General features: G+C 43.4%; 1 protein-coding gene and 1 long non-coding RNA gene across 4 annotated transcripts; one reads left to right on the forward strand and one right to left on the reverse strand.

Moving 5' to 3' along the window:
• Positions 1–922: 922 nt before the first annotated feature.
• Positions 923–4,910, reverse strand: LOC141768802 (uncharacterized). Its single transcript, XR_012594216.1, has 3 exons — positions 3,637–4,910; positions 2,612–2,873; positions 923–2,439 (listed from the first exon to the last, which is right to left on the reverse strand). It is a non-coding gene; the product is annotated as an uncharacterized LOC141768802 (long non-coding RNA).
• A 162-nt stretch (positions 4,911–5,072) lies between these two features.
• LOC141768786 (intracellular hyaluronan-binding protein 4-like) lies at positions 5,073–11,548 on the forward strand. 3 transcript variants are annotated; one of them, XM_074637152.1, is made up of 8 exons: positions 5,073–5,492; positions 6,252–6,405; positions 7,038–7,181; positions 7,279–7,347; positions 7,440–7,523; positions 9,633–9,807; positions 10,696–10,887; positions 11,298–11,548. In XM_074637152.1, the coding sequence occupies exons 1-8, from the start codon at positions 5,261–5,263 to the stop codon at positions 11,361–11,363; spliced, it is 1,116 nt and encodes a 371-aa protein (XP_074493253.1). In that variant the 5' UTR covers positions 5,073–5,260; the 3' UTR covers positions 11,364–11,548. The 3 variants fall into 3 exon arrangements, with proteins under 3 accessions (XP_074493253.1, XP_074493254.1, XP_074493255.1); XM_074637153.1 differs by having other exon boundaries at positions 7,443–7,523; XM_074637154.1 differs by lacking the exon at positions 11,298–11,548 and having other exon boundaries at positions 10,677–10,877.
• The last annotated feature ends 206 nt before the right edge of the window (positions 11,549–11,754 follow it).

Below are 11,754 nucleotides of genomic sequence, written 5' to 3' on the forward strand. Positions count from 1 at the left end.
AACAAAGACTGAGATATTACTCACTTATAACAATCCCAGTTTTTCCTAGATGGAATTTACATAATTCATTTGATTAATATCTTAGCAAAATATTATATCCATAAAATGATGTGACTTTAAAGAATACCCCCCTTTTATACATTACATTACATAACATTATACATGCTTTTATACATACCTTACATTTTATTTGTTGTATAATTTAGTTTACTTTCATATTATATTTATGCTGTGAAATATATTTGCTGATTTTTTGTAATAAATGTAACTTTCGAAATAAAGTATGGTAAAAAAAAAAGAAAGAAAAAAGGGTATCTCCTGACATGTATTAGTACTGACTTAGTATTTGAATGGAGTACCCTAACCGCCTTGTACGTTGAGACCATAGATTGACACGATTGAGACTGTAGGTTGACAGCATATACTTGTACTTTCTACTCTGACCACTAGATGGGGCTAAAGTAGCCTAATGTTTTAACGTTACTGGTAATAAAGGAATTCTCATGCCTTTGTATTCCAACCTGTACTACAGTGAACAGTGGTTAAAAGATGGTTCAAGAGCTGTATGATGATGCACATCTGATCTTTTTTGTCTCCTCAGACTGAAACCTGCAGACTGACTGTGTACTTCAACACTATACACAGTGAGAACAAGATCACATCAGTCCTATTAGACCACATCAGTCCTGCTCCCTTTCAGAGTCTGTCACAGCCCAGATCTGCTGAATGAAGTTTCCATGACCCCACACTAACCTGTTAAACCATAATCAGGCTTTAAGAGGACAAAGATCTCTCATCCCCCTTTTAAATGAAAGTAAGCCTTCTGCATTAAACAGACTCTCACATGATTATCTTTTTAAATGTGTAATAAAATCATTCTGTCAGCCTGAAACAAACACAGTCTGAGACAACAATCCACAGTTCGGCACAGAAGGTCTGTTTTTATTGAAAAACTCAAGTCATTCAAAGGTTACCTTAAACATAAAGCAGCTGTTTTCTACATTATTTATACTGTGATAGAAACAGATGCTGCTGGTCCAGACAGTGATGACTGTTAATGAAGATGGAGCTTTGTTACCTCCGCCAAGACCGAAGGCCTAGGAAGGAGGTTATGTTTTCACTGGCGTTGGTTTGTTGGTTTGCTGGTTTGTCCATTTGGAGGATTACTCCAAAAGTCCGCTATGGATTTAAATGAAATGTTTTGGAGGGGTGGGGTGTGGCACTATGAACAATCCATTATCCATTTTGGTGGCGATCCGGATCATGACCAGGATTCAGGAATATTTTTAAAGATTCCGATCAGCCTGAGCATTAAGACCACAGGGTATAACACATGCACAGTGTAACTGATGACGCGTTGATGACCCCGCCTCCTTCTGAGAGCAGAGAGATACGTGTGTAGATGTGTGTGTGGAGCTGCTGGCCGTCCGCGGTGAGAAAGAACAAAGCGGTAGATGATGGGATGACAGACAACGTAGTGTAACGTCATATAGACATAACAAGGCTGCTGAATGAGAGAGGCATCCGCCGATACGTTACACGGAAACACACCGTGTTAATAACAAGCCGACCACCTCACCGTACCGCCAGCTGGGAGCTGTGATCTGTTTTTAAAGTCACGCACCTTGGCGGAGGTCTGCGCTCTCCGAGTGCCATTCTAGTTTACAATATGTTGTTTGATAAAAACATTATTGACGCCATGAAAGTGAAACATCATCACCCTCTGATCAGCGGGTCAACACACTTCATTGTTTCTGACTGGATATACAAGAGATCAGAGTACTCCAGTAACCAGATCCAGGATCAGGTGTTTACATGGAACCACACTCAGGATTAGAGCCTAGGAGGTTGAAGATTCACTTTGCTGTCTGTCTGGAGACACGTCAACTGTTTAAAGTCTTTGTAGTAGAGAGTAAGGAACATTATTTAGATGTAAAGGTTCATCTAAATAGATTTACACAGCTGTGTGTTTCCTCTACTACATATATTCACTGGAACTGAAATTAAAATGTGTTTCACTCTGTAAACAACATCAGTAGAAAACAATACAACTTAGCAGACGGGTTTGTTCTACAGTCAGCTGAAACGCCTGTGATGTCAAATAGAGTAGCTGTCTGTCTCTCTGTCTGTCTACCTGTCTGTCTCTCTATCTGTGTTTTGGCAAAAAAAGACATTTATAAAGAGACATCAGAGAGACTGAAACACACAACAGCAGGAGGTGGAGGTAACTCTGTTTGGATCCTGCCTCCTCTTCTCAGCCAGTCAGTCCTCCACAGAGCGACCTGAAGTGATGTCCTCTGTACTGGCTGGGACCAAACTGTCTGCTCTGTGGTCGACCACAGCGCTGACAGATGTAACGCTCCATCTTCAGTCCAGCAGGGCCTGGATCAGCTTCAGGATGCGGTGATAACCTGGCTGGACAACAGGACCCTGCACCTCCTCCAGAGAAGAAACACAAGAAAGGAAGAGAAGAAGTTTTGTTGTGAACAAACAGAGCGTTGTGATACATGTACTACATTTCTGTTTTACAAAATCATATCAAAATAAAAGGATTATAATATCTTCACTGTCATTATTATTATCATCAGTAGTAGTTAGTCAGTGACCTCACTTCAGAGTCTGAGGATCCTGAACCTCAGGGGCCTGAGGAGGGGCATCTTGGTCAGGGGGGCCGGACCACCTGGCTCAGACCTGGGTCGGTCAGCTGGATCACCTGACCAGGCTGCTGCCGCTGAAGACGATGGGGTCTTCAACGTCCTTCTCGATACCCTCATCATCCCTCAGCAGCCTCTTCCAGAGTGTCAGGGTCCAAGCTGTGGCCTCGAGCACTCTGCCTGTCTGCTGGTACAGGAAGTCCACCCTGGTGATCTCCTCTGTCACACAGCAACATCAAAAAACAAAGGATTTAGGAAATGATGATATGATGATATGATGTCAGCTGTATACTCAGCAGGCTCGGTGAAGTCCTTAACCAGAGGATAAAGAGAGGACAATTACAATTAAATTACAGGGTTTTTCTCTACTCACATCTTTATGTCATGAATACCAAACTAAAGCACAACAACATTTTCATCAGAGCAGATTCATCACATCATCACACATGTTCTGACATCTTTTTGTATGTACAGTATGAAATATAGGCTACATTAAGTGGTTGAACAGATACGAGTTAGCTGTCTGATAACAGCTGTATTCAGTTCTAGTTGACTGTACAATTACAGACACATGAATGAAAGTAGCCTCATGTTTCTTGGCTTTACATGATAGTCATGAATTATAAGTTTAATCGATGCATATAACATATAACATATAACGTGATATTATTATTTATAGCATTCGGTCATCTTACAGCGGTGTGTTAGTGATGTTAGCAGCCAGCCAAGAGCTGAATAAAACGGGTTAAACAGCATGAACGTTAGCTGGTTAACACAAAGCAATGATAAATAGTTTAACGTTATAATTTCATACAATCAAATTAAAGTTTGATGTGATAAGAACTAACGTATAAATCTCTGGCTATAACATTACGGTCTTGTTGACACCCATAACTCAGTGTGACTAACGTCAGACAGAAATAAGAGTTTTTATAGTGTTTTACACTCATATTTAATACAAATGAACACAGATTTTACTGACAATTTCGGTGTTGTCAGGGCAGAACGTCAGAAGCGTTAGTTAGAGAGAATCCAAGATGGCGAAGAAGATGGCGGATGGAGCTTTCGGATTTGACCCAAATGAGGCTTCTGATTGGATGCAGAATTGACACAAAGGGGACATCTCAGAGAGAGTGTTTCTATAGAGTGTTCCTATTGGCTGTGCTCCAGGTGTGCGGTGCTTGGTATTTCTTCAACTGGTCTCAATATGGCTGCCGGGTCACAAACTTTCTCATTTTACAGCTAAACAGTAAAGGACTGTTTGTAACTTTTTACACGTATAAATCACCCGGGTCGCGCTCGCGTGTGGCTACACTGTTCAGTCTCCCTGTGGACACGTACCATCAGACTCCAACACAAACTACACGGAAGCACCGACACCGCAGCGTTGTATCTAGTGAAGCCCGTCTGTTAAACAGTGTTGGCTGCGGTCGGAGGACGCGGGGGAGACCGTAGCTTTGGTCTCCAGGGCCGGAGTCTCTGCTGTACTCTGCTCCTCTGCCTGCTTGCCTTCACTCACACACCACGCTCGTTCTTTCTCCACCTCACGTTCATGTGCGCACACTCCACACTGCAGAAGAGTTAGTTTAGCTCTGAGAATATCTAGTGAATGTACAGTGGACGTTTGTACAGAGATAACTGCTGCAGCTCCTCCAGACCAACAGAGGTTTCCCGTGTCTTGTGAAGTGACGGAGCTCCGCAGAGAGAAACGTTATCGTCTCCGACCAAAACTCCGGTGTCTCCCCTGTTCCCTCCGGCCGCGGTCAGGAGGCTGAAGCAGGAAAAGCCAACACTAGGATCAGCATTGATTCATGGAGAGACCTTCGTCTGGTCAGCTAACATTACTGCCAAGCAGCTGAAATATAGTGATATTGTGCTTTTAGCTGACGTGTGTCGCCTCACTGTTTTGAGCTCGTTCATGTCTATGTAGAGCGAGCACAAGCGCGAGCAACAGGACGCTGACTTTAGTTGACTTAACGGCCACAGGTGTCGCTGTTAACCAGACATTTCTGATTCTTACAAACAGTCCCTTTAAGTGAGTGTTCTTTATTAATTTAGGGTTAACGTAAAGTAGTTTTTACAGGTAACAAAATAATATTTCAACATTGTATATAACTTGGAATTTGCTTGTGTAATTAACATAACTTTGCTATAACTTCAAAATCGTTTTCATTGAATGTGATGTATTAATTTGTCCATTTAATAAATCAAATTCCCATTTGACTTCATTTCCTGTTCCAGTCTGAGCAGCAGGGCCTTACTAAGCAGAGGACAGTCCACCAGTCCTCCAGTCCTCCAGTCTAATCAGTATTGATTAGTGAGGAGCCTATTGATTAGTGAGGAGCCTATTGATGAGCAGGGGGCGTGGTGTCGCTGGTCTCCACACGTGCAAACAGTTAAAGGTGTGCACAGACGGCTGTGCGTGTTTGTTGGCTGTTCACTGAGAGGCAGAGAACTATAGCGTCCAGCTCTGTTCTGTTGGAGCTGAGCACTGAAACGGTCCTTTAGCTGCTGGGTATCTGCACCAGATCCACGTGTAGATCCTGAGGAAGGAATCAGCATTGTAACTGTGTGTTCTTCTCATCATACTCAGGCCACAGGCCAACATGCTGCTGGACGCCTTCGGCTGCGCTGTAGCCAACAGGTACGGGGATCTGCTGGATGACGATGCGGACCCGTTCGACTTGATGAGCAAAGTGGAAATGGAGAGGGAGAAAGAGAAAAAGAAAAGGAAGGAAGACAAGGAGAAGAAAAGCAAGCAGAAGAAATCTGGTCAGAAGGAGTCCCAGAAGGACAGACGCGTCCCGTTCGGGTCGGATGGTCCAGAGCCGTCTCCAGGTCAGTCCACCGCCGAGCTGCATTATCCGTCCACACGACAAATCCCAACCATTCTGGCAGCTGCTGGTGTTTCTAGATCGGATAGCTCAGCCAAGAGGGCCGGTTAGCTTCGGCTTTGTCAGCTGGTGATGGTGCAGAGTCAGCGAGGCTGCTGAGCACATGCTCATGCTGTCAGGGAGGGAGGGTTATCTGAAGCCAAATTAAAGTCTTCTAGTTTATTTGCACATACAAAACTGCAATTTCATGCATATTTTTATTCCTGACATGAGAACCAGCCATCTACTGATTCAGTACAAAATTGTAAAAAAAAAAAAAGTTTAGGTTAGTGCACTTATTCACTTTTCAACTTTTTTTTTGCATCATATATTTGATATTATCAGACACATTCTGTCCTTTCTGTAGGGTGGAGGTTTGAGAGAGTGAGCAGTAGGTTGGGTGGGTGTTGCAAACTAGCATCCACTATGAACACTGATACTTGCATCAGATAGCTGTTTTCAGTGTGTCTATGTATATTGTACTTGTCCCTATCAAATAAACAGTATATACATTGGGAAATGTTTTTATAATCCAGGTTAAGGACTAAATAATACCTGGAAGGTTCAAACCAACATGTTGTGGTATTGTGGGCTTTATAGTGTATTGGTTCTAACAAGGGCAGTGTTACTTGATATGCCTGACTTAGTATTTGGTTAAGATTTTCACATCATTTGCAAGTGAGACAACGCGATTGAATGTCACTTCCTCACTTTCTGTCCTTAGTCCGTCAGCAGCAGCAGCAACAGCAGGCCCGTCCTGGACCAGTGACTGAGAGGGGATATGGCCGAGAGGAAGCCCAGAGGGGCACAAAGAGGGCTGCCTTAGGGGAGCATTGGGCCAACCAAGAGAAGTATCCACAAGAGCTTTCCACCTCAAAGTATGTGTTCTCATACAGGCTGAGGCTAAAACTTAAATCCAATGGTGGTTTCTCTGCACATATTCTGTTTATACAGCACCACCGATGATATAAGATGTGCCCTAGCGATGATAAAGAGCAAGTCTCTGTGCCCTAGTGGTGATGAAGAGCAAGTCTCTGTGCCCTAGCAGTGATGAAGAGCAAGTCTCTGTGCCCTAGTGGTGATGAAGAGCAAGTCTCTGTGCCCTAGCGATGATGAAGAGCAAGTCTCTGTGCCCTAGTGATGATGAAGAGCAAGTCTCTGTGCCCTAGTGGTGATGAAGAGCAAGTCTCTGTGCCCTAGTGGTGATGAAGAGCAAGTCTCTGTGCCCTAGCGATGATGAAGCGCAAGTCTCATCATGTGAAGGCAGCTTTAGGGTTTTTTGCTGCTATGGTCTTGCTTGGTCTGGTATGACCAGTAACTCATGAATGGTAATGTTAGAATTCACCATTCTCCTGTAATTGTCTTTGATTTAAGTAATGTCACCTACTTTTTTTTTTTTTTCATGTTTTTCAAAAAAAGAGCTGCAACCAATGACCAAAGTTTAGAGCAGTACTTTGAAATGTAGAAGCTGTCACAGGAATGAACTGAGTTTCTTTTGATTGATTCCCAGGCCTTCCTACGATGGAGGCCCCGACCTCAGGGGCAGAGGGGGGATCAGTGGTCGGAGAGGAGTAAGAGGTGGAGGAGGATACTCAAGGAACTCTGACAACTTCAACCAGAGGGGCAAGAGAGGGTTTGATCGACACAATGGAACGTAAGCCTTTCTGTTCATGTAGCAGTCCACTTTAGGAAGTCTTGTTGGTTTTTCTCTTATAATGGTGTATTGACCATGTTTCTACCATGCATTGCAGAGGTATCTCTCCTGAGAAGAGAGGAGGCAGAGGACCCTGGAACTGTGGCAGTGTTGAAGAAGCTGCAAGGTAAATGAAAATGCATTATCAGCATGTAAAATAACAACTTTCAGTCTTGGACACAATAGAGACGTGTTTCTGTTTGTCCATGTCTGTTTGAGAAGTGAATTAATGGAGGTGACTGCAGACGCTCCCATCAAATCTGAGGGGCCCCAAATACCTGCGGAGGAAGAGAATCCCAATCGGTGAGTGACGCGCACACACAAGCATCTTTCCTAAAAATGACATTCGAGCCACATCAACAGAGGCCTGTACTACGAAGTGAGATCATCATACCCCGGGTATCTTCTTGTTATCTGGCTTAAATAACCCTAACAACCATGATCCTGCTAAGCGGTCCTATGACGGTGGTTATCAACCCGGTAAGTCGACCCAGGGTTTCTCAGTCTGGCTGTGAGCGTGTTCACATGAACGGGGAGGTGTTTGCAGCACCTGACCAATCACAGACATGGACAAGTCTACTGTCAGCAGACAGACACATTTTACAAACCAAGAGCAAACTAACTTCTTCATATTTGTCTAATATTATAAACACATAATCCAGACTAATAGTAACACAGTTGAAGCTGCCAAATGCAGGAAGGACAGCTGGCAAAAGAAAAAACTGCTGATGTGTGAATGTGTAAATTAACAGACGTATTAATTTAACGGAACACTCAAGGCCAGATATATTCGTGTAGATGGGGCAGTGATGTTGTATAAAGATTTCAGAGTAGAATGGATCAAAATGGACCTAAAATCCTGCTTCGGAGTACAGGACACTGGTTCAGTGGCAGTTTAATCAGTCAAGAGTTACAGTAGTGTACATTTCAGGTGGCCATTAGAATAACCAAAATGGGGGGGGAGGAATCAGTTTCCACAAATCATGCCTGTTGTGTTTTTGCATCCATAAAATCGAACCTCTCTGCTTTAAGGACCCAACTAATGTTTGGTTAGATCAAAGTTCTACAGAACATGTTAAGGGATTTGCTTTGTATTTAGTTTATTGAATAACATGCAGCATTGACCACATTTGTAACATCTGGACCACGTGAGATTTGCTTTTGTTTCAACGCAAGTTGCTAAAGTTGATCCAAATGCGTTACACCGAATTCACACCAGGCAGCAGCAGAATGCGGCTGGCCGCAATAATTCATCTGTCTGCGGCCGGGAGGCATACTTATGTGTTTCAGGCTGGAAGAAATTCTTCGTAACAAAGGGCAACATTTCACAGGGTTCACAGGATCTGTTCACTGATTGGCTGCGGGTCCTCTCTGGCTGCACTTCACCGCTGAAACTTAAACATTTCCCAACTTTTGTTTGGCCGCAGAATCAAATGGCTGCAGCTCGCTGAGCTCGGGAGCGTCTGCCACAGCTTTTCATAGACACTACATGGCAGCTCGCCACAGGCCGCACTGTGTGAATTCAGCGCTTTAAGCTTCAGTAGGCAACAAGTTTGGAATCATTGGGCAAAAATGTTATAATAACCTTTCAGCATATTGTAATTCAAGTGTTCTGAGAGAGAACTAGACTTCTGCACCTCATGGCTCTGTTTTCAGGCTATAAAACATCTAGTGCTTGGTATTTCCTCAGCAGATCTCAACATGGCTGCCAGGTCACAAACTCTCATTTTACAGCTAAACAGTACATTACAAGATGATTCAGAGAACATCTGAGGAGAGCTATAGACATTACATTAACAGAATATTGATTCATATTTGATCAGAGCTGCCTAATTTGACTGTTTTATGGAGTTGGCGATTGACAGCCGGCTCTCATAGATGGCAGCTGGACAGCAGACCTCAGATCAGCTCTGATTGTTTGTTTTCCTCCGGTTTGTTAAATCTTGCAGATGCCGTTAGGAGCACCGGAGGACACAGAGGAACATGATTTTTTTCAGATTACCTGTCTCATGCACTACTGTCAGGATATAGTGACCGTTTTATAAAAATAACTTTTTTTAATAATATTTGCTCCATTTCTCCCCACTGCAGCTTTAAGGGAAGCAGGGGTTTGTGTAAAGACATCTAGCTGTCTTAATATTTATTTAGTGGATGCATTGTTAATTATGATCAGGTTGCAACAATGTTTTGAAATTGATTTTGCCCTTTTTGCAATGATGCATTTAATGCATCCCTGAATCCCAACAATATGCCATTGAAATTAAATTCCCTTTGGCCACAAGCTTTTTTTCTTAAGAAAAACCTTAAAAATCTCTTTATTTTGCGGCGTCGCACTCGATTTAAATTATTTTAAGATGTAGAAATGTCAAAATAAGTGTATTGACAGATTTAGTTTGTCTCCAATTATGACAGAGCAATGGAAGAAGAGGAACGAGAGATTGTGGTGCAGGTTGCCATGGAGATGAGTCTGGACGAGTGGAAGGCGATGCAGGAGACGAGTCGTCCCAAGACTGAGTTTAATATCCGCAAAGCCGAGAACAAGATTCCCTCCGAAGCTAAGCTCATCCACCAGTCTAAGCACGTGGAGGTAAGAATGGAACGCTCTTCACAGTATCTGTTGAGAAGGAAACAACTCTGCCCTGATGAAACGTAAAGACCCCCACAAAAGTGTAAACCAGGCAAAGGGTGAAGATGCTGAGGTTGTCTACTGTGATGAGCACGTAACCATCTCAGACCAGACGACCACTCCCTTTAGATGGTGGCTGATAGAGATGCTGTTGTGTTGCTGTAAATCGTTGTTTCCACTGCATGGTGCGGCTCTGCTCCACTTCACTCACTTTTGGTACCAGTCCTTTTCTCTATGCTGTGTTTCCACTGCAAATAATACTCCTTCAGTGTAGGCGGGATTCTCAACTGACCGCCGTAGCACCGCCACGTGAAACTGTCGTAACATCATCTTCAACGGGACACTCACTGAATCGTTTCAACAGCAACCACACCGAGGATCTGTACTCCATTAGTTGTACGCCGTAGTGTACTCGGTGTGTGATCGGTTGTACGCCGTAGTGTACTCGGTGTGTGCGGTGGAGTTTTGCGAGCTGCCATTTTTAAGATCTGGGTTGAGTGAATTAAAAACTGCGGGTGCTACTGACAGCAGCTTGGCCCTATTTAAAAAAAAAAAAAAAAAAAAAGGGTTTGTGCAGGATGTCCCGTGTCCCGCTAGTGACTATTCTCTCTGACCAATCGGTGGTCTGCAGTAACTCTACCTTCCATCAGCTCAGCTCGCTTGGAACGTTGACGGAGATGGTACCAAGAATTGAGTGGTTCTGTTGGTACCATCCACAATTTTTGATAATGGAAATGCAAAACTAACTGTTCTAATGTGTTAACAAACTGGACTGCTTGGTGGAAACATGCCATAAATGTCAGGTTCAACTGTCTTTAGACTTAATACAGCATTTACCTCCATCTTCAGAATGTGAAGGAGGGGACCCTGGAAGACGTGGAGGATGAAGGCAACTTCCTCCGTAGGTCCATGAATGACATCACCTCCCTTCTGGACATCAATTTCGGGAGTCTTGGGCGCCCCAGTCGTGGGGGTCGAGGAAGGGGGGCCCGAGGTTGCCCGGCTAGTCGCCCAGAGAGAGCCAAGGCCATACTGGAGAAGGTATGTTAACAACTCCTTGCTCACCGAGATCAATCTTGGGGCACAAAATGTAGGCTACCCCAGTGAGAGCTCTTGGGCACACCTTTTTAAATTGGGAGCATAGGTTTTAAATAACTGAAAGTTTAGACACTTATGTAGTAAAACATTTCCTGGGGGGGGGGGGTTGTAATAGTAACTCCACCACACCAATTATAGATAGATGCTCACTTTATCGATATCTGCACTTGAGCTTTGGCTTATTTTCTGAAGGAATTGCATTTGTTTATTATTGGTTATTTTGACACTGTCAATGTGCTCAGTCTTAGAGATCAAGTAAGAAAATCAGCAAATAAACTACAACCAACCAGAATATTAGGAGCAGGCATTTTTTGTGTTTTGTATACTATATTTAATTTGTGTTCTCCCACCAGGAGGATGAACTGGCTCCCAACCCAGATGACCCAGAAGACTTCCCAGCACTGTCAGCAGGAAGATAACTGCATTCACTTGTCATTTACCTCCTGTGGGGAATATTGGTTGCACTTGACAAAAGAAAACACTTTTCATGTTTCTGCTGTTCTTAAGGTTTGGGGTTTTATTGTACTTGAATTATTTTGGTCTACTGCACAGAAAGCACTGTTCAGCATTTGACTCCTGAAGAATAAATGCTTTTGCAAGTTTATCTTGGGAGCTGGGTTTGTTTTTGAATGCAACATTGGGACTATTTGAACTAAACAACTAGGACATGTGTGAAGATGGGTACTGGGTACCTGTGTTTTTTGAATTTGTAGGAAATAATGCGAGCGTACTCGGCTGGGCAAAACAGAATAGTGTGTTACTGTGACTGCATGAAAACCAATGGCTTAGTTCATAAGAGAACATGAGACA

This window comes from Sebastes fasciatus, chromosome 6 (assembly GCF_043250625.1).
Source record: "Sebastes fasciatus isolate fSebFas1 chromosome 6, fSebFas1.pri, whole genome shotgun sequence".
Lineage (NCBI taxonomy): Eukaryota > Metazoa > Chordata > Actinopteri > Perciformes > Sebastidae > Sebastes > Sebastes fasciatus.